General features: G+C 29.6%; 1 protein-coding gene across 1 annotated transcript; it reads right to left on the bottom strand.

Moving 5' to 3' along the window:
• Window positions 1-532: 532 nt before the first annotated feature.
• On the bottom strand, window positions 533-1,147 carry LOC117932603 (B3 domain-containing protein At1g05920-like). Its single transcript, XM_034853878.1, has one exon. It carries the CDS (start codon window positions 1,145-1,147, stop codon window positions 533-535), a length of 615 nt encoding a protein of 204 aa, XP_034709769.1.
• Between the last annotated feature and the right edge of the window lie 18,836 nt (window positions 1,148-19,983).

Genomic DNA, 19,983 nt, shown 5'->3' with positions numbered 1-19,983 from the left:
AATTAAAAAATCAATTCCAATAATTAATAAGACTATATTTGGTTCCGAGAAAATATTAAGAAAAGAAAAAAGTGTTAAAAAAATAATTTTCTTATATGTAGTTCCATCACGGAAAATAAAAAAAAATCAAATATAATTGAAATTTATTTATTTTAAAATTATTTAATTTTTCACAACAAAAATAAATAAGTAAAATGAATTTAAAGAAACGTATTAAAATGATTTATTGAATATAAATTCTTTTTAATTTTTTTTCACTTTTTCTCTCACATTTTCCTTTCAATTTTATGAGAACTTAACATAGTCTAAAAATAATAATAATAAAGTAAAGCAAAGAAATACTCAGGTTAAAATTACTATATTAATAAAAGTGATAAAGACTGTTTACATATATTGATAATCAAATCAACCTTCAAACTTAAAAAAAAAACCCTAAGTCATTCTGTTGAGTTGATGATCAGGAAAATAACACAGACGCCACACCAAGAAGTACTATACACAATTGAACTTTACACCATTATCATCTTCTTCTTCAAAGATTAATTACTGGACGTTGGTCTCTCTTGACATTCAAGGCAAAACACAGCTTCGAATCTGCCCTAAAACTCCATAGCTCTACGCTATCCATCTCTGCCATCAACTCGTTATCTTCCACAAGCTTTCGCCACCCAGAATTCAGCACAACCTTATTCAAACTAACCCACTTCTTCAACCTCAAATTGTACTTCCAACCTCTCGGATCCACCACCATTGCTTCAACGCCCCCTCCTCCTTCCACCTGCGTCCTCTCCTCCTCAGTTAGCACCCCCCATAGCACTTCACTCTTTGGAATGAAAAATCGGTTCTGACCCGCATCAGTGTCTGACCGTTCTAGTATCTTTGTGGTAACAAAAACCTGATCCCTCCCCTCCATGTCATGAATCGCCTGCAGCAGTGGAAAAGGTAACGGGGCTGGAGGTAAAGGTGGTGATGAGCTTCGGGTTTTCTTTATTTTGCTCCTCTTCCTTTCAGGAACAAGGTCTCGTCCAAATAACCTCGCGGACTTTCTCTTCTTTGTTCGCTTCGTTTCTTGTTCTTTTTCCTTTGGCTCCATCTTCGTTTCTTGTTCTTTTTCCTTTGGCTCCATCTCCACTCCAAACAGTTTCATCTCGGCGTACCAGAAACAAAAATTGATAAAAACTAAGATAAGAGAATGAAGAGCTTGCATGCAACGGTATGAATTTATAGGGTGTAGAGTTGGGTGAGGATATGAAATGCGATAGCCAAATTTGAGTAGAAAAAGGAAAGTGAAAGATTGTGTTTGTTTGGAAAGGAAATTCGTTTCTGATATCTGCAAGATATATGAGTGAGGAAGAGTTTCTAAAAATCTTATTTCTAATTTTGATATTTTCATTGCAGCATACTTCCTTATCCAAGTCTTTCTTTGAATTCTTTCCTTTTCCGATACAACTACTTATTTTCTTAAGTACATTTTTAATTTTCTGAAATCCTTTAATTTTTTTTTTTAATTTATGGCACAATTTTTTTTATTTATAGGCATTTCCATTTAATTTCTAATATATAGATTTTCTTGAAAATTTGTACCTGACTTTTTTGATATTCTTCATTATTGACGTAACAAATGTATTATTCTTCATATAAAATTAGAATTATTAAGGTAATGTTTAAATATATTTTTATTTTTAAATAAAATTAATAATAACTTTTAAATAAAATAGGATGTCTTATATAAAAAGTAGCAATTTATATGTTATATTATTAAAAAATCTTTATCAAAATTCTTAAAATTTAAGTTAATAATTTTCTTTATATTAGTATATTTTAGCAGTTTTAATTTTTTTTTAAAGCAATGTCTATGATTTAAATAAGAGTTCTATTTATTTATTTTTATTTTAAAATAGAAAATAAAGTACAATTATGATTCTTGAGATTAGTTTAGACTAAACCTAATAGATTTTTCTATAGAAAAAATTGTATTTTGTTGAAATGATTCCATTTATATTTGAATATTTGGCATGACTAAACCTAATTATGTCTTTTTTTTTTTTTTTTGGAACAAGCTGATGGCTTGTTATCAACAACTCCTTGACTATAAGTAAAATAACTCCCCTAGCCCCCTTCTCCTATCCCTTTTTTGAATTATTGCATTTCATCCATATAAATCATAACTAACATATATGTGAAATATTATTTTTGTTTATTTAAAAAAAATGTTATAAAGTTTTTGGCAAATCTGGAATACATGGATGGGGCCTCTTTGCACGTCGGAGCATTCAAGAAGGAGAAATGGTATAAGTTATAAGTTAGTAACAATAGTATTTTGGAGGACCACATCATTTGTTGTGATAAATTTACTGTTGATAAGTTCTCCAAATGGTTGCATTCCACTGATTTTACAGCAAGGCTAATACACATGCAGACTAAACGAAAATTAATAGAAGAATATATTGTGTGGTTTCCTCAAAAGGATAGAATTATTAATTATGGGATATCAATCTCCAGGTTATTGGGTATCGTACGTGGTGAGCAGGTGAGGCGCAATGTTGCAGATCTTAGGGAGGTACGGTATCGATTAGAAGGCAAAGATTGTTATGTGAGTAAATTCTTTATGATTCTATAATGTATATTTGTCTCACGCTTTGTCTTGACTATGTTTCGCTATGACTTGCTCAGTTCATCAAATGATAATCTTGGTTTAGTTTCTGAATTGCCCAATCATTATTGGGTTCGTTTGATTGTCATTGGAATTGTTAGCTATAGGTACTCTTTATTTCCTCTCCCTCATTTTCTCTCAAATTTCCAAGATCCAAACATAGGGGAAGTTTTTTATTGTTGGTTCAGTCTTATCTTTTAGAAAGTTACAGCAGTAACAGCAAGGGGTACTGATCCATCTCCCAACCCAGTGAGAGAATGGATCACACAGTTGTTTTCTTTTTTGGTGTTCAAGCATATTGAACTTGAAATTTTCTTTTTTAATTGGATTCTTCATACCTCAATTTATCCTGTAATCTTTTTCAGCTGCAATAAAATGTAAATTCTCCAGCAGATTGGCAGGTGCCATTTTTATGAATTACTGCATTGCATCCATGTAATCATAATTGATTAAATATCTGAAATGTGCACCCTCATTTTTTGTTGTTGTCTTTTCAGTAAAGGAAAAGAATTTTTTAGGAAGAAGATGAAAACAGAGGTGTAGAAGGGAAGAAAAGTGGGGAATGAAAAGAAAAGAAGAGAAAATTAAAGGGTTAGGTGTGTGGGTTCAGAGGTTGAAAAGAAGAAAATAGTGATTTTTTATCCTTTCATGCTAAGGTGTCAAATGGGTTGGACCGCTTGTTTGACATGTGGCTTGGCATGCAACGGGGCGGGTTTTTTAGGTACTCGCCCCGTCCCTAATGGGACGGAGTTTAAATTTAATAAACGGGTTTGAAACAGGTATGAGATTTTTTTTTTAAACCCGAGGTGAGTTCGGGTATTGCCCCGTCCCGTTTACATATAAAATTAATTTTAAAATTAAATTTAATTTGAATTTTAAAATTAATTTAATTTAAAATTTTATTTTACTATTTTTAATATATAGATAATAATAAAAAATTTAATAAAATAAGTTATAAAAATATAATAATTTCATTATTTATAAAATATATTTATTTTAATGTAATTAAAAATTTTAAAAGTAATTTAAAAAAAAAAAAGTTAAACGGAACGAGAATAAGAATTGCTTTTAATAAACGGGACAAGGTTGGGATGGAGTCCAATTTCTTTTTTAGTAAAAAGGGGTACTGATCTATCTCCCAACCCAGTGAGAGAATGGATCACACGGTTGTTTTTATTTTTGGTGTTCAAGCGTATTGAGCTTGAAATTTTTAATTTTCCTTTTTCTTTTTTCTTTCTTTTTTAATTGAATTCTTCATACCTCAATTTATCCTATAATCTTTTTCAGCTGCAATAAAATGTAAATTCTCCAGCAGATTGGCAGGATCAATATTATTTAAAAAAAAAAAAATAGTGGTGCAATCAAAATTGAAGAGCAGCGTGATTTTAGCTGGGTGTGCTCCTGGGATTCTTGGGAAAATTTTGGAAAATCGAAAATAAATCTTTTTCTAGATAAGAATCTTCCTACTAGTTTTGATAAGGGGAATTTATGTAACCATACACCAAGGGGCAAAATTTTGCCTTTTGGAAACTTTACTTTTTACTTTTCAAATTCAATGGATTTTGTGAAAAATAAACCACCTTTCATACACTGTAATAGTGATATTGAGGGCCCTTCTAAAAATACCCTCATACACTTTGACATAATCAATTGCTCAGAAAAGTCAGGTTCCACTTAAGCCAATGACATAGCTCATATGACATGTAGACACTCCATGTGCCAATATTTAAAAAAAAATATTTACTAAAATATAATAGTGAGATTTACCCGAAATCATTTCTTCTGTGTTGAATCAAAACCCTCAATCCATTCTTCTCTCTTTGAACCAAACCCCCCAAATCCTTTCTTCTCTCTTGAACCAAACCCTAACTCCAAAAACCCATATTTTTTCACTTTCTTTCACAGCCACAATTCGCGAGGGGAGCTTGCAGTGAAAACAGAGAGAGGTGGTCTGAGCTGAGAGGAGCTTTCCCAGGTACGAATGTAATGGATTTATGAGTTAATTTGGGTTGGTATTGTTGCTTGTTGAGATCTTTGACAGAAAATTGGATAATTTTTTAAAAATATCACCGAGATTTTGGTATTAATGGGTATTTTTTACCTATTTTTCAGAAAAAAAAATAAATACGGGAAATGTCACTGAAACTAGTGAAGTTGTAAGTTTGTAACTGTCAAAAAATAAAAATAAAATTCTAGGGTTTAAGTTGTAGGTCTTAAAAAGAGGCTTTGATGGAAATAAAAGGAAAAATTGATTAATTAAAGAAATAGTGTATTTGAACTCCACTTACCAGTCCAGCCCGCACATGCACATAGATCCACAATTTGCGAGCAAAGGTTGCGGTTTTCAGCGTGGCTCAAAAATCGTGGATTTAGGGTTTGTAGAATTTAAATCCAATGGCACAAAAGCAAATAGAACCCTAGAACAGATCCAGAAAACACAGGGAGCAACAAAATAAAATCATTTTTTTTTTTGGTTTTCCTTGGGAGTTTTGATGGATTTCTCTCGGAAATCAAACGAGGATGAATTTTCCCGGAAATCGAATGGGGGATGGGTTTTCTGGGAAGCAAACCGGGGTTGAAAAGAAATATTAATAACATGATTAGATTAGTACCTGCGAGGATTGAGAGTGGCAAAGGAAAATAGGGCATGATGCTTGCCTGGAGAGGAATTCAGCAAAGGGGCTTCTTGATGCCTCACTCGTGGTGGCCGTCTTTTGTTTGTTTTTTAGATATAGTATAGAAATAAAAAGAAAACAAATCATAAGAACAATAATATAAATCAAAATTATTAATTATTAATTATAAATAATTATTAATTATCCATCTTTATTTTGGTTAAATCAAAATTTCAGTTTTTATCAGTAATATTTTATAAATTAAAATTAATTTGATAAGATAAATTATTAATAATATTAATTATTTAAATAAATTAATGTTAATAGAAAATTTTGTTACCACATATTTTTAATACAAATGTAGAAAATTTTTAAATGGTAGGTTACTCTTTTCTTTCAGTAATTTTGTAACTTCATTAATTTTGTAAACATTGGTCTTTTTGTTGTTTGATGGATATTGTAGTTTAAAATGTGAAATGGTCTCTATTTGTTTGTGTAGATTTGTTTCAATTATGACAATTCATCTTGATGGCACTAACTTCATGGGTCATATGAAGTGAATTGTAGGATTACTGAAACAGAGGTTTGAGGACTATGATTTTTATTGAATTGGATTTTGATATGTCATATTTTTTTGATATGTCATATTTTCTTTTATAACTATTTTTGTAATCATATCAATGTTGGGGCTACCGATCTTGTTGTTTATTGAATAAAGTAGTTTAAAACAATATGACTTTTATTTATCAATATAAAAAAATATTATATTTTAATTTACAAAAAAATCAAAATTTACATGAACTATTATATATATATATATATATATATATATATATATATATATATATATATATATATATATATACAAAAACTAACCTCCTCAATTCTGGAGCTTATCTGTTACAAGAACTTTTTTTCTCAAAACTGATTGGTTGACAAAGAAAATTCCAATATTATCTTCAATTATTTAAAAATAATTTAAAATGCATGCACTTTTTAATTTATGATTTAATTATTCCCAAAAATAGCCTTTTACTTGTCATGTCATCCTAATCCATTGACAATTAGAATCCTTTGTATAAATATTTCCATTCTTTTTAGATAATTTATGATTTAATATACGAATCTATTGATATAATAGGCCGACATCCCATTTGAAACCCATGTATTGACACTGAAAGGGCAACAAACAATTGCATAAAATGACCATCATCCGAACATCTATATTCAGCAATCGTCCTTGGATTTGTTTCAATAAGCTTTGTACATAACCAAGGTAACGACTTATATGAACATTGCGGCACACCATGAATTCGTTCTTTAGCCTTCTCTTTCAAGTTCCATGCTTGACAATAATTCAATTGCATTCCGTATTGTCGACGAAAGTCTTTACATATTTGACGGGGTAAGTAATCTGGATTTGAACAAATAACATCATCAATCATAGCTGTGGCTCGATTACAACGAACTACTGTTCGGAAATTGACACATCTTCTAAAGAGTGGTTATGTTCATTTCTAAATGTATGCACTTGAACTATTTTTGTTCTCCTAATAGCACGAGTAGTTACTTTCCAAGGGCATCCTTTAACAACACATATTACAGTCATATGCTTAAGACAATTCCTCTTAAACTTACATCTAAAACGACCTCCTACTGACATGAGATATATTGCCTCCCAAAATTCATTTGCAGTTGAGAAGGTATGCCCACTACCCAATATTGCACTCTCAAAACGGCTTGACTCTAGTGGACCAACATGTGATTCAACACATCTTTGATGAAATCATTGTGATTGCATTCTAATATCAACATCTCTTGTTGAATACGGGACCAATGAGTTAGACCCTACGATTGTTTCGTTCAAGCTGCATTATAACATCTAATGAATAAACATAAATATTACAAAATAAATAAATACATGGAATCATTTAAGATTATATATTTTTTTTATATAACTTACCCTTGTTCTCCATTCTCAATCGTTTCATCGTCTTCAACTGTTGATGCTAAACATATATATACACGTGCACATCGGTCACTAAATTGAAACATGTTTGTCAAGTCTTCATCATTTTTCAATGGTTGAAGTGCATATAAATCAAACGGGAGAGTATATGAAAATGTTGGTCCCATTATATTGATGTTCATTTTCCCACAAATCCTTGAAACAAAATCATTATATGTCATTGATCGTTCTAAACTTAGACCCTCTCGTCTCCCACCCATATATTCCACATTGCCATGTTCATCCCTTACTAGCTCTCCTCCAATGTGCAGATAACAATAAATTGTATTACTTGGATCCATTTAAATGCTACTCGATCATGTGCAGCCCCTATTTAGAAGCATGAACCTTTAGTCAAGCTGAAACAATTAACTAATTTATTAATAACACTACATAAACCAACTTACTTATAACAAAACTGATTATCATGCCTATGACCATCATATATTAATACATCGTTTATCTTTGAAACTTTACAAACGAGTTTCATTTACATTTCATAGTCTACAATTAATGGTGTAAATATAGACATGTATAGTGTATACTTAACATTAAGCAATGCAATTATTCTATTTTACTTCGTAGTAATTTGCTATGTTATATAAGTTAGGGAGTGAACCTCTCAATTCATGGGCTAACCATTGTTTTGGTAACTCTTCAAGCCAAATTGTGCTAATGTCACTCTCTTCGGGTCACCCCCTCAAACAATGGGTCGACCTTTATTTTCCCCACTGCCCAAATTTAACCACAACAATGTTACAACCAAGGACCGACCTCCAAACAATTGGGCCAACCCTTATTTTGCCCACTGCCCAACTTAAACCACAATAATGTTTACAACCAAGGGCCGACCTCCAAAAAAATGGGTCAACCTTTATTTTGCCCACTGCCCAGATTAAACCACAACAATGTTTACAACCAAGGGCCGACCTCTAAACAAATGGGTCAGCCTTTATTTTGCCTACTGTCGAGATTAAACCACAACAATATTTATAACTAAGGGCCTACCTCCAAATAAATGGGTCAGCCTTTAATTCACTTACTGCAACCTCTTACGAAAACAATAATTTCATCCAAATGTCATTAACTGAATTACGGCTAACCCCTTCATCCAAGGGTAGACCCTTACTATGACCACTACACACATAAACAAAACAAATTTCATATTTGTGGTTGTGACCATCAATTTTAAACCTAAGGCTCCACTACTATTTTCCCTAATTCCCACATAAATTCATGCCCGCTTTACTCAATTTGTTTTATTTTCTTCTTCAATTCAACCCTTATTCATTACAAATTCAAAACTTTTATTAAGAAATTTATTCAAACTTTAATCCCAATCATTTTTAAAATTTATACTCATCTACTCATGACTAAACATCAGTTCTTTTCCCATGCATTAGATTTACCAATTAACAACTATAAAAGATCACTCAAATTACTCATTTTGAAATCCCAGATAAACAACATTAAACAACAAAACATCTTGAATCCCATATAAACAACATTAAACAACAAATTGTTTGAACATTCCTAAAAATTGTATTCCCTTCACATGCAATAGTCATATTTTTCTTCTCTTTTCCGTATTCTTCCCAACAACCACATACAACACAAACACAACAATTCAGAAAATAAAACAAAATCAATATAGCTTACCACCATCTCATTTTCCCATCATTTATCAAATTTTAAGCCATATTTCATTTCAAATAAACCCTAAATAAATTAAAATATAAATTTAGATACAATATTAATGGACATTGAACATGTAGAAATATGCAATGTAATCAAGTTTAAATCACAAAATTGCACAAATCACATAACTATGACATTATTCAAATCTCAAAGAATCAAAATGACAAATCAAAATATAAAGTTATTACAAAATTTAATAACATATATATATATATATATATATATATATATATATATATATATATATATATATATATATATATATATATATATATATCACCTGGAAAAACCCTTGCTTTAAAAGTTAAATGCAACTGCAATATTTTTATTCTTCGTTATCTCGTTCTCTCAATTGCTTTCTTTCTCCTTTTTCGATGTAAAAGCAAAATAGGAAGTATAACCAGGAGAAAAATGACTGTCACTCCTGAAATAAGAACAAGGAAATGAGTTTTTTTGTCTACCTGGACTTTGTTAAGGGGTTCGCACTTGGACTTTTGTTTTCAGATTGATGTTGTGTGGGAAAATGAAGATGTCATCTTCCTTATGGTGATGGGGGAGAAACAAAATAAGAGATCAAGTTTGGAGGTTCGTTTGGGGTTGATGGGTTATCGCGATTTGAGAATCTACCAGATTTTTATGGATCCTTTCGCCTTGTGATGGGTTGTGGCTGTGAATGAATAAGAAAGAATATGAGTTTTTGGTGTTAGGGTTTGGTTGAAGAAAGAAGAAGATATTTGGGGGTAAATATTTTTTAAAACATCAATTCATGTGGAATGTCTAGTTGGCCGATGACATGTAACTGAGCCATGTCATTGGCTTAAGTGGACAACAAACAACTTATCCAACTAGGAGAGATGTCAAACTATAGGAGGGTATTTTTGGAAGGGTCTCAACATCACTATTACAGTGTATGAAAAGGTTGTTTATTTTCCACAAAATCCACTGAATTTGAAAAGTAAAAAATAAAGTTTCCAAAAGGCAAAATTTTGCCCCTTAGTGTATGGTTACATAAATTCCCCTTTTGATAAACCCGGACAGCCGCTACTCGGTTTCCTTTCTGGGCCCAGCACACCAGCCAACGTTTTTTGTCCCCTTGACCTGTTGACCTTTTGTACCTATCAACGACTAGAGCGCTTGTTTTTTAAAACTTTTTGTTCATTTGCTTTCACATTGTTTATTTTTTTATTTTATGATTTATTATAAAAAAATTTATTAAATAAAAAAATTAAAATATGATTTTTCTAAATAAAAAAAAACATATTAGTTTTTTTTTTAATATTTAATAAAAATAAAATATTAAAAAAGAATCTAACACTTAACCTTATTAAACATTAAAATTCTATTTAACATTAAAATTCTATTTAAAATTAAATAAAGAAAAACACTCCATCACATCATATTTATAAAAGAATGCAAAAATATCATAATAAAAAATTAACTTAGGAAGAAATTTTTTACCAATTTAAAAATTAACTTACAACCTAAATATTTGTTATTGACTCACAACAAATAAAAAATATTTATAAAATAAAAAATTATTTTACTTTTATTTTTTTGGCATATTGTGATTATTTACAATTTATATGTACATGATTAATGTGTATAGTTTTAAATGGATAGTTGATTGATAATGTGATTATAATTTTAGAAGTTTCAAAACATGATAATTTATTTTTATTTTTGAAAATATTTTATTCCAAAACCGATGTTCAAAAATATTATTTTTTGTATTTATTCATGAATTTCTAAAAATTAAATCCTTTGATCAGGATTTGAAGGTTGAAAATTTATAGGTCCAAGTTAGATGGGTGTGAATGTGTTTAAACATTCTACTATATACCATTCGATCTTAAAAAAATGTATATTATCCTTTGAACCTTTTAGAAGCATATCAATTCGACTCCGCTAGAAGCATGTGGAATGCGTGAGGGCGTTTCGCAAGAAGAAAAATAGAAAAACATAGAATGCCGTAAATTATTAAAGTCGTCTGTGTCCTTCAAATGGTTTTTTTTAGCCTTTCTAAAAGTATGAATGCTGACTTTTAGGGTTTTGCTTGTTAAACCCACTTGAAAAATGTGTGCAAAAGTAATTTTTGTAAATATTTTTATTATTTTTAACACTTAAAACTTTTTATCTTTTAAATATTAAAAATACTTTCTAAAATTATTTTAAAATATACTTTAAAAATAACATTTCAGTTATTTATGATGGGTCACAAATTAAATCATGGTATAAAAAATTTCAAAATTTTAGGATTATTTTAATTTAAAAATAATAAATAATATATAAAAAAATATATTCCAAACAAAACATAATAATTTTCTTTTAAATAAAAATTACATTTAAAAAATTTAAGATTAATTTAATCATTTAAGTCATTAATTTAATGGTGCACAAGAATTAAAACAGGACAACGTTTAGAAAAATAGTTTAGCTATTTGATAAATTAATTTAATGACTTAATTTATATCGATTATAATTTTTTAAAAATATAATTTTAGATTGAAGTAAGAATAGAATTAATTGTTTTTCCATAATAATTAAAATTAATTTATTTTTATTTAAATTAAAATTATATTTAAAAAATTTAAGATTAATTTAATCATTTAAGTCATTAAATTGACAATTAGCACCGACATTTTAACGGCGGTTCCACGTAAAGATCGTGGCTCTCAATAACTTCAAAAAGTTTGAAAAAAATTGTACGGTATTTTGGACAATCACGAGATAACATCCCCCGCAACTTCAAATAGCTTGGAAAAAAACGTAAGGTGCTTATCTGTAATAAAAATCTTCTTTTAAATTTCTTTCTGTTTTTTTCAAAGTTTAAACTAGTTGCATCAAGTATATATGTTACTAATTTCGCCATTCTCTTGTTTTCATTAGTATTAATGGAGGTTTTGGTGTTGCTTAGTGGAAATTAATGGTGGTAGACATGAAAATTCGGTCTCCAGGAGTGAGCTGATCACTGATGTCAGCACACTCGACACCATATAATAAAGCTTTATGATCAGGCCTCATGCCAAGAAAGACTTTTCATTCTCTCTAAATCTGAGATGAGGCTCTTTGGTAAGGAGATGGTGCCGAATGAAGGAGAAAACGACCTGCCTCTCTCCCGACTGCCCGCTGCAATGCTGCATCCTATTGAAGGCATGCAGGGGCATGGCCTAGTTTTGGTGACGAGAAAGACAGTGACACGATCCGATGTGGCCGTGCGTCAGGGTCGGCTTTTGATCAGCAAGGGTGAGGTGCTGTGGGGGCAGTTATCGGAGGAGGAGAAGAGGGAGCTGGTGAGACCAAAAGGGTACGTTGAAGTTGAGGTAGTGGATCCGAGGGGGGAGAGGAATAAGATGAAGTTGAGGAGGCGGGGGAGTTCAACTACGCTTGTGTTGGGTTCTGGATGGATAAAGCTTGTGAAGGATAATAAGCTGGAGGCAGGGGTGGATTTTATTGAGTTGTGGAGTTTTAGGATGGGTTTGAAGCTGTGCTTTGCTTTGAATGTCGCAAGACAACTGACAATACCATCCATGATGATGATCCATTATTAATTTTCAAGAATCTGAATCTAGCTATAATGGTACTATATAAGAGTGCGTTGGTCCGGTTGTTTTTTCACTTGGATTTCCTTGGAAATATGTGAGTGAAATATGCACGTGAGAATAGCGATGAAGATTGTAATATGTGGGTTTAGAGACTTTAGTCCATACACACTTTTTCTCTTGAAATTTCATGTTTTATATACTTTTTTTTTTAATATAAATAAAATGTACATGATGGAATTTGGCTTGTTATCTCAAGGTCACGCTGATTGGATTTTCACTGCTGACAATATATAGTGATGGTGTAATACTCGGGTTTTTAAGTACACGTCAGATTCTCCGAGTATAAAGTCTTTTATAAAATTGTGGGTCAAATAGTTAAAAAGAGTGATAAAGATCTATGTGTTAGTTTTTAATTAGGAGAGATTTTGGAAAAATTGATCAAAAATCAATAATTTAAAAATTTTGTTGGATGTTAGGAGTGAGAATTTTAGAAATTAAATTTAGATTTAAAGAAAAATTTAACTATCAAATAATTGAGATTAGGTTTTGAAATTTTGAATATTAAGTATGTTATGAGAGTTAATTTAATTATTATTTGATAATTATTATAAAATCATAGTAAGAAAAACTTGGTAAAAATTTATATTATATCAAATTGTTATAATGGATAATTAAAAAGAAATTGAATTTAATTTTATAACAAATCAATTTATTTCTTAAAATTGGAATTAAACTTTATAGAATTACAAAACATTAAACAGAGTTGAATTGAAATTAAATTAAGCTTAAATTTTGATATGTGAATTTAGAAAATATATACAAAATGGGTAAATTAATTAAATGTGAATTTTATAAATTTAACTTTTGAAATTTTGATGTGATTGAATAATTTGACAAATGAAGTAAATTAAATAAAATTTATACCAAAGGGTTGATGATTTGATTTTTATAAATTGAATGACTAATTAATTTATGGAATTAAGTTTTAGAATATTACTTAAATTTTTGTTGATAAATAAATATTAGTAAAATTAACGGGTTAAGGGTTATTACAAATTTCAACTTATTGGGCGTTCAAAAAAAATTATTTTATGTTTATAATTTTTTATGAAATTGAATTTTTTTAATAGTAAATTATATTATGTTTTAAATGAATTTCAGAGTAAAAATGCCTAAGGTAATTAAACTCAAATTATATTTTTTCAAGAACAGATTTGTAGCAAATTTAATTATGAATACGATAGTATTTTTTGTGAGGTGGAAAATCATAAGTTGAGTGTAATTTATAATTATAAAATGTGAAATAAATAATGATAGTTTAATTTATTATTAAAAGAAAGGAGGTGCGCCACATTTTCAAATTTGTTTAATATGTATATAAAAGTGGATTGGTGGGCGCAGAAAGCAAAAGAAGAGGAAAAGAAAGAAAGAAAGAAAGTGGGGGATGCTGGGGAGGATCTCTATCGCATGTCTCCGTCGATCCGATGGTGAAATGACTTTCGATCGTGACGAAATTTCAAACAGTGATAGTCTTCAATGTGGTGAACACTTTTACAGAGTTGGATTTTCGATCCATGTTTGGATTTTACTGTACAGGTAGGGGTGTATTTTTCCTAAATTTCTCTTTTTAACTTTTTTTGGGCTTTTCCTTTTGCTTTTATTTACTTTCAAAAAACTCTATGGAAATGAGTGAGTTGTTGCATTGTAGTAAATCATCATATAGTTTTTATTTAGGTTGTTTTTGGAAACCCTAAACATGTAAAATGATTTGGTTTTGCTTTGAAAATGTTAAATGAGAAGTAAATGAAAGTTTAATGCAAGATAAAAATATTAGAATTGTTGGTATTTAATTGTTGTTTCTATGATAGGATTTACCAGATTGTTGTGGTTGTGAAAGTTCTTTTTATTGGAGTATTGGTTAATATATTTTTGTGATTGTTGTTATATTAGAAATTATATAAATTTATTGGTGATATATTAGTGTTGAAAATAATGGAAAATATTTGTTGAAAATTTTGAGTATTGAGATATGTTTAAAATGATTGTTTTAAAATTATTAATATTATTAGAAAAAAAAAATTGATGATATAAATTGAGTTTTTGTTAATATTTGAATTATTGAAAAAATATTTCCTAAATGTTGTGGTGGCGTAATTATGGAAAATTGTTATATTAAGTGTTAATATTATTGAGATTATTGGAGATAAATAAATTATGATATAAAATATTGTTTTTTTGTTGATATTTGTATTAGTGAGAATTTTTTTGGATATGTGTGATTATTTAATTAAAGAAAAAAATGGTTATATTGGTTGTTGGAAATTATTAAGTACGTCGGGAATAAATAGAATTTATGTGGCTACAATTTAAAACTATGTTTTGATGCTATACAATTAATTGTGAATTTTCTTTGATGTTGGTAGTGATTAAAATGAAGAAAAATCAATGTGTGGGTTATTGGAAATTACGAAACATAATGGGAGTAAATAGAATTATGTCTTAGAAAATTATGAATGTTGAAATATGATTTGATTGCAGTTCATATGCGTCATGATAATGTGAAGAAAAAGAAAAATTAAAGAAATGGTTATATGAAATGGAAATGAGAATGACAAGATGGTAATGAGGGCAAAAATGAAAAAAAATAAAAATGGAATGACCCAGAGAGGGCGAATTAAGAAGGGAGTGAGATCCTTAGGGTGAAAGACCCAAAATTTTATCTCAGGAAGATTTCGAATGAGGGGTGTATTTGGGTACATACGCGTATCATTTGGTGAAAGCCTGAGAACGACAGTGAATTGCGTGTAAGTATTTGCATCATGGTTGCATTTGGAAGAAGAATTTGTATTATTTATCAAGTGGATGTTTGAATATATTATTCAAGACTAAAATGACTTGTTTATTTTGTAAATTTAGAATTGTTGATATGCTAAACATATGATTGAATAAGGAAAATGATAATTTTGATTGGTTTAAATTTGTACGGTTGAATTTTCTTTTAAAGTGTATAATGTAAATGAAATATTATCTTTTGACATATGGTTGTGTGTGTATGTGTGTTTTTTTCTTTTTTTTTGACCTAGAATTTCAAGCCCATTTGGGTGTAAAACACCCTAATGAGCAATGTGGAAATGTTCACCCTTTTATTTTCTAAAAGTTTAGATGCAGATATAGTTTTGTAGGGACCACGGGAAGATAAAAAAGTGTTCCAAAAAGCAAAAGAACCATAATAATGGTTGTTTTTAAATTTATATTACCCTTTTGACATGTACTAATTTGAGTTATGGACTTTTGTAAGTTCAATTATATTTTGTTAGTCTGTAAAACATTTTTGAAAATATTTTTTTTAACTTAGAGATTATTGTAAATATTTGAGCTTTTGGATAGGAAGATGACTAATGGATTTATCATACTTGTGAACATGAGATAGTGTAATGGTTGATTTTGGAAAAAAATAAAATAATATGTTATAGTAAATCTAAAAAAAATAAAAAAATAAAATTAAAATTCAGAGTATTTTGATTGATTATCAATATGGATAAGAATAATCCTTAGGATAAAATCTTTAACTTGGGGTAAGGAGTCAAGTTTTGAATTGCCCAAAATCAGGGCGCGAGAGATGGCGTGCTTCGGTGGTTGGTTCAAAGCGGCCCTTATGTTGGCAATAATGAATCACTTTAGATTCTTATAGTTTTCAAGCATGTTTGTTTGTTACTTTATCATAACGGTATAGTAGACAGCATAATGATACGTTATTTGAAGATGGGTTGAGGATTGGGACTGTAACAAGATGATAATATGCAACAAAAAGCCATTCCGTTATTCAAGGCAAAACACAGCTTCGAATCCGCCCTAAAAACTCCATAGCTCTACACAATCCACCTCTGCCTTCAGCCCGTTATCTTCCGCAAGCTTTCGCCACCCAGAATTCAGGACTACTTTATTCAAACTAACCCACTTCTTCAACCTTATAGTGTACTTCCCACCCCTCGGATCTACCACCATTACTTCAACGCCCCCTCCTCCTTCCACCTCCCTCTTCTCCTCCTCTGATAAGACCCCCCATAGCACCTCACTCTTTGGGACAAAAAATCGATTCTGACCCGCGTCAACGTCAAACCTGATCCCTCCCCTCCATGTTATGAATCATCTGCAGCAGTGGAAAAGGAAACAGGGCTGGAGGTAAAGGCGGTGAGATGAGGTTCGGGTTTTCTTAATTGCGCTCCTCCTCCTTTCAGGAACCAAATCTCTTCCAAATTTCATGGTGGACCTTCTCTTCTTTCCTCTCTTGGTTTCTTTTGGTTTTTCATTCGGCGTCATCTCCACTCGAAACAGTCTCATCATTGTACCAGAAAGAAAAAATCAATAGAATGCAAAAGACGAGAATGAAGAGCAGCTTGCATGCAAGTGTCTGATTTATAGAGAATACTGCAGAGTTGGGGTGAAGATATGAAAGGTGACGGCCAAATTTGAGAAGGAAAAGGAAAGTGGAAGATTCTGTTCGTTTGAAATGGAGATTTGTTTCTAATATCTGTGGGAAATACTAAAATCTTATTTCTAATTTTAATATTTTCATTGCAACGTACTTCTTAATCCAAGCCTTTCTTTCCTTTTTTCGATACAAATATTTATTTATAATTATCTGAAATTATTTAATTTTTAATTAATTATTCATTAAATTTAAAATAAATGTCATTCATATTATGATAAAAATGCTAATAATTTTACATGAAAAATGGTAACATGAAAAAATTTACTATATTGGATCCAAATAGATAATTAGAATTATTAAGATTTAGTTTACATATAATAATTTATTTATTAAAAGTTTATTTATTTTTAAATTATTTAATTTTTCACAAAAAAAAAGCAAAATGAATTTAAAGAAATGTATTAGAATGATTTATTGAATATAAATTCTTTTTAATTTTCTTTATTTTTTCTCTCTACTTTATTTCTCTCAAATTTTCCTTTAAATGAGAACCAAACATAATATAAAAATAATGATAATAAAGTAAAGCAAAGAAATATTCAAGTTAAAATTACTATATTAATAAAAGTAATAAAGATTGTTTACATATATTGATAATCAAATCAACCTTCAAACTTTAAAAAAAAACCCTAAGTCATTCTGTTGAGTTGATCATCAAGAACATAACACAATTGAACTTTACACGATTATCATCTTCTTCTTCAAAGATTAATTACTGGACGTTGGTCTCTCTTGACATTCAAGGCAAAACACAGCTTCGAATCTGCCCTAAAACTCCATAGCTCTACGCAATCCATCTCTGCCATCAACTCGTTATCTTCCACAAGCTTTCGCCACCCAGAATTCAGCACAACCTTATTCAAACTAACCCACTTCTTCAACCTCAAATTGTACTTCCAACCTCTCGGATCCACCACCATTGTTTCAACGCCCCCTCCTCCTTCCACCTGCGTCCTCTCCTCCTCAGTTAGCACCCCCCATAGCACTTCACTCTTTGGAATGAAAAATCGGTTCTGACCCGCATCAGTGTCTGACCGTTCTAGTATCTTTGTGGTAACAAAAACCTGATCCCTCCCCTCCATGTCATGAATCGCCTGCAGCAGTGGAAAAGGTAACGGGACTGGAGGTAAAGGTGGTGATGAGCTTCGGGTTTTCTTTATTTTGCTCCTCTTCCTTTCAGGAACAAGGTATCGTCCAAATAACCTCGCGGACTTTCTCTTCTTTGTTCGCTTCGTTTCTTGTTCCTTTTCCTTTGGCTCCATCTTCGTTTCTTGTTCTTTTTCCTTTGGCTCCATCTCCACTCCAAACAGTCTCATCTCGGCGTACCAGAAACAAAAATTGATAAAAACTAAGATAAGAGAATGAAGAGCTTGCATGCAATGGTATGAATTTATAGGGTATAGAGTTGGGTGAGGATATGAAATGCGATAGCCAAATTTGAGTAGAAAAAGGAAAGTGAAAGATTGTGTTTGTTTGGAAAGGAAATTTGTTTCTGATATCTGCAAGATATGAGTGAGGAAGAGTTTCTAAAAATCTTATTTCTAATCTTTATATTTTCATTGCAACATACTTCCTAATCCAACTCTTTCTTCGAATTATTTCCTTTTCCGATACAACTACTTATTTTTTTTAAGTACATTTTTAATTATCTGAAATCCTTTAATTTTTTTTTTTTAATTTATGGCACAATTTTTTTATAGGCATTTCCATTTAATTTCTAATATATATATAGATTTTTTTTGAAAATTTGTACCTGACTTTTTTTATGTTCTCCATTATTGACGTAACAAATGTATTATTCTTCATATAAAATTAGAATTATTATGGTAACGTCTAAATATATATTTATTTTTAAATAAAATTAATAATAACTTTTAAATTAAATAAAATAGGATGTCTTATATAAAAAGTAGCAATTTATATGCTATATTATTAAAAAATCTTTATCAAAATTTTTAAAATTTAAGTTAATGATTTTCTTTATATTAGTATATTTCAGTAGTTTTTAATTTTTTTTAAAGCAATGTCTATGATTTAAATAAGAGTTCTATTTTTTATTTTTGTTTTAAAATAGAAAATAAAGTACAATTATGATTCTTGAGATTAGTTTAGACTAAACCTAATAGATTTTTCTATAGAAAAATTTGTATTTTGTTAAAATGATTCCATTTATATTTGAATATTTGGCATGACTAAACCTAATTATGAATTTTTTTTTGAACAAGATGCCTTGTTATCAACAACTCCTTGACAATAAGTAAAATAACTCCCCTAGCCCCCTTCCCCCTATCCCTTTTTTGAATTATTTCATTTCATCCATATAAATCATAACTAACATATATGTGAAATATTATTTTTGTTTATTTAAAAAAAATATTATAAAGTTTTGCTTTGCAAGTTTATTTATTTATTTAAAATCATCATATCTTTTGGTTATGTTTGGTTCTAAAAACTATTAGGGATAGAAAAAATAATGTAAAAAAAATTATTATTTCATATTTGATTGTTCCATGAAAAATATAAAAGAAAATCAAATATAATAAAAACTAATTAAAAAATTATATATTTTTAAATTATTTAATCTTTATATTGATAAGTTAAAATAAATAAAATGAGTTTGAAGTAGTAAATAAAAATAATTTATTAACTTTTAATCTAATTTTTGTTTTTCTTTACTTTTCTTTAATAATTTTTTCCCTTGTGTTTTCCCTCAAATTTTCCGGGAAGCTCTAATACATCACCATAATAATTAAAGAAAATAAATTGAACTCCAATAATTATATAATAGCAATAATGATAATCAAATAAAGAAAAGAAATACGTAGTTAGATTAAACAATTACTATATTAATAAGAGTGATAAAGATTGTTTACATATATTGATAATCAAATCAACCTTCAAACTTTCAAAAAAAACCCCAGTCATTCTGTTGAGTTGATCATCAACAACTTAATGCAAAAACTAAAAACAAGAAT

The sequence above is a fragment of the Vitis riparia genome, chromosome 15 (assembly GCF_004353265.1).
Source record: "Vitis riparia cultivar Riparia Gloire de Montpellier isolate 1030 chromosome 15, EGFV_Vit.rip_1.0, whole genome shotgun sequence".
NCBI classification, from domain to species: Eukaryota; Viridiplantae; Streptophyta; class Magnoliopsida; order Vitales; family Vitaceae; genus Vitis; species Vitis riparia.
The sequence above is the reverse complement of the archived record's forward strand: the minus strand, read 5'-3'. Positions and strand labels throughout refer to the sequence as shown.

Excerpts from the sequence above, each read along its gene's own strand:
- LOC117932603 (XM_034853878.1), bottom strand. The coding sequence starts at position 1,147 with ATGAAACTGTTTGGAGTGGAGATGGAGCCAAAGGAAAAAGAACAAGAA.